This window comes from Montipora capricornis, chromosome 2 (assembly GCF_036669925.1).
Source record: "Montipora capricornis isolate CH-2021 chromosome 2, ASM3666992v2, whole genome shotgun sequence".
In the NCBI taxonomy this organism is placed as follows: Eukaryota; Metazoa; Cnidaria; class Anthozoa; order Scleractinia; family Acroporidae; genus Montipora; species Montipora capricornis.
The window spans coordinates 30,494,804-30,498,319 of NC_090884.1; the positions used below are offsets into that span (position 1 = coordinate 30,494,804).

General features: G+C 43.0%; 1 protein-coding gene across 1 annotated transcript; it reads left to right on the plus strand.

The window, feature by feature from the left end:
• Window positions 1–470: 470 nt before the first annotated feature.
• LOC138037105 (uncharacterized) lies at window positions 471–1,334 on the plus strand. Its single transcript, XM_068883100.1, has one exon. It carries the CDS (start codon window positions 471–473, stop codon window positions 1,332–1,334), a length of 864 nt encoding a protein of 287 aa, XP_068739201.1.
• Window positions 1,335–3,516: the final 2,182 nt, after the last annotated feature.

Here is a 3,516-nt window from a genome sequence, read left to right on the forward strand (position 1 = left end):
TGCAATTAACACCAACAAATCCAACACTACCAAATGCAGCCCATTCTTCCTCAAGTATGGTAGGCCCCCGCATTTGCCTCTTGAGGTAGAAAAGTTTGTAGAGAAGGTTGTTGATGAGAGAGAAATTGAGGAATTGGTAAAGGATTTGACGGCAGAGGATGTTCTGCAGGAGCATGTAGAAAAGATGTCAGAAACAAGAGATGTGCTATTCCCAAAAGTTCTGCAAAATAGTGAAGCTGCTCAAGAAAAGCAAAAACAACAGTACTTAAGAAGGAAAGGAAAATTTGATTGTATTTTTAAGAATGGTGATACTGTCCTCTGCCGCAATATGCTGCAGAAGACAAAAAAGGGACACAAAATGGAAGACCAGTGGATTGGCTGTTGAAGAGGTCGACTCAAAAAAAGGAGCCTGCAGGCTGCGGGGGAATGGTGAACTACTTTGAAGGAAAATAAACGTCAAAGACCTTAAAATGTACAGGGTTCAATCCACACCTCAGCATCCAGCAACACCATTGCAGCAGCCTGCAACATCATCCCAGCATTCAGCACAATCGCTCCAATCTGCTAAGTACCAAAACCCAGCAATGGAAGCTCAACACTGTGCGCCATCCGTACAGCAGGCACCATCCCAGCAACCGGCAACATCATCCCAACAGCAAACACCCCCAAAGCAGACAACCATACCTCAGCAGCTGGTGCATTCCAAGCAGTCAACACCATCCCAGCAGCCAACCCCCCAAAAGCATAGAACCACACATCAGCAGCCAGTGCCTCCCAAGCAGTCAACACCAAACCAGCAGCCAACACCCCAAAAGCAAAGAACCACACCTCAGCAGCCAGTGCCTTACAAGCAGTCAACACCCCAAAAGCAAAAAACTGTACCTCAGCAGCCAGTGCCTTCCAAGGAGTCAACACCATCCCAGCAGCCCAAAAGCAAACAAGTGTACCGCAGCAGCCAGTGCCTTCCAAGCAGTCAACACCAAACCAGCAGCCAACACCCCAAAAGCAAACAACCGTACCTCAGCAGCCAGTGCCTTCCAAGGAGTCAACACCATCCAAGAAGCCAGCAGCCCAAAAGCAAACAACCGTACCTCAGCAGCCAGTGCCTTCCAAGGAGTCAACACCATCCTAGCAGCCAGCAGCCGTACCTCAGCAGCCAGTGCCTTCCAAGCATTCAACACTATCCCAACAGCAAAGAACCACACCTCAGCAGCCAGTGCCTTCCAAGCTGTCAACACCAGACCAGCCACCAGCAACACCTGAGCCAACAACATCAGCAGAAAAACGACGACCACCCCAGCAGCCAGCAGAGCCCCAGCTCTTTGAGTAAGTAAGTAAGTAAGTAAGTAAGTAAGTAAAACCTTTATTTAAACACGATAAGTATTTAAGCTATGCAGCTTGTGGGGTCGTGTAAAGGCATGTGCAAAAATACAAGCCATTACAGAGGAAGACATTGCTTCCTGTTTCAATGGCATTATTAAAAGCCACCTTGCCGAAATACTCAGAGGCTCTAAGGAAAGTTGGCGGCATAAAGTATTTAATGGTGGGATTTCCTCAGAAGGGGAAGAATCAATAATTGGGAGAAAGGATCTCAAGTGCAATGTTACTTTTGGAGACTTCGAGGAAAGTCAAACATATTTTGTAGTAAAAAAAGAAGAATGCCAAAGGCTGAAACTGAAGTGAAGTTTGTAAAACGTTCAAAGATGGACCAACAATCAGTGCTCAAAATGCAAAGGCCTCAGTTTAAATTGGATATGGATGATGTTGATATAAGAAACAGTGCAATGCTGACAGACAAGCGCATCCAAATGGCTCAAGAACTGTTGCATCACCAGTTTCCAAAAACTGAGGGCCAGCTGTCACCTACTATTGGAAAAGCCAGGCAGTTCCCAATGATGAGAAAAGACTTCATTCAACTACTGCACACTGGCGGTATTCACTGGGTGTGTGTGAGCAATATTGGCTGCAAAAAGAAAAACCAAGTTAAACTCTACGATAGTCTCTATAGTGGAGTATCACCATCCACCAACGAGCAGATTGCCGCCCTTCTCTTCAAAGAGGACAGTGATGTCATCGAAGTGTCCATCCCTCCTGTGGACCGGCAAACCAATGGAACAGACTGTGGTGTTTTTGCACTTGCATTTGCCACAGCACTCTGTTATAAACTGGACCCCACATCTCTGAAGTTCAATAGACGAGCAATAAGAGCACATCTCTGGGATTCCCTTCAAAGAGGGTACATTGGCATATTCCCTTTTGATGATACATCAAGGCATGGATTGGAGAGGGCTGTTGCCATCCAGGTGTACTGTGACTGCCGCCTCCCATACTAGAGATCGAATGGCAGAATGCACAATTTGCAGTAAATGGTTTCATCAAACGTGCAAGAAAATACCTAACAAAGTTCTTAAGTATCAAAGGTTCCAATGGAAGTGCAATCACTGCTAATTACCTTAATATCCAAGGGAAAAGATATTATTTCTAATTTCTAAAGATAGTAAATATATAACCCTTGTCCGGAGTTTTCCAAACTGGATAGGAAACTGCTGAATTGGGTTACTCATGGAATTTAACTGTATTGAAGTTTGGAATGTTCAGTTGATGACCAGTTGTATTGTGGCTGCCACCTTCCATAAGGCCCCCATCAGACATCAAAGGGCAAAATGCAGAAAGTGTAGCTGAACAGTTCCTCGAAATGAGAAAGAAAGCCTAGCATTTAGTTTCTATACATCCATCAAAAGTTCCAATGGAAATTCTAAAACGGGAAATTATTGCAGCCTTTGACACACAAAGACATCCTGTTATTTTCAATGGGAAGTCATTTCTGCAGGTAACTAGTCAAAGCTTTTTGCCACCTTCAGCAGTAACCAAATTCAGCCAATTTATATTTGGAAACGATAAAAAGTTAAACAGTGCTATGCAAAATGGTTATAGAATTTTAATGGAAACTTTTGGTCCAAGGTAAATGTGACTTGAAACATAAAATTCTTACAAGAAACAGGTATCAAATGAATAAACTGTAAAGCTCTTTCTAAGATAAATGATTCTTGGAGTTTTGAGTCACATTTAAGTTGCAAAAGCAACACCTACGGTAGTCTTGCATAAAATGATACAGTTTTGAGGGATGAAGCTCATTTCATATCCAGATCACAACAGTAAGAAGCTAACTATGCAGCATGATCTGCAAGTTTTCAAATGTAAATTGTGTTAAGAGCTGATTGACTGGTTGCAAATTGGACCATCTCTACAGCATTGAAAATCGAGCCATCAGAGAAAGGTAATTCATTCCTTTGCTTGACCATGCAGAACTGCCTTAGGTTGTAAGTATTATGTAAAACGTCACACTGAGTGTTGGCCTGCTTCCTTGTAGAGTACTAAGCCAAAAAAAAATACCAGGAGCCAGATGTAAGAAAACCACTTATTGTATCATAAATGTAATCAAATATCTGTTGACCTGGCTCAGGATATGTTATTGTCACGAAAGAAAGTGCAAAATTTCTGAGCCCCCAAAAATCC

What these genes read in the sequence shown, in the direction of transcription:
- LOC138037105 (XM_068883100.1), top strand. Translation starts at nt 471, where the DNA reads ATGTACAGGGTTCAATCCACACCTCAGCATCCAGCAACACCATTGCAG.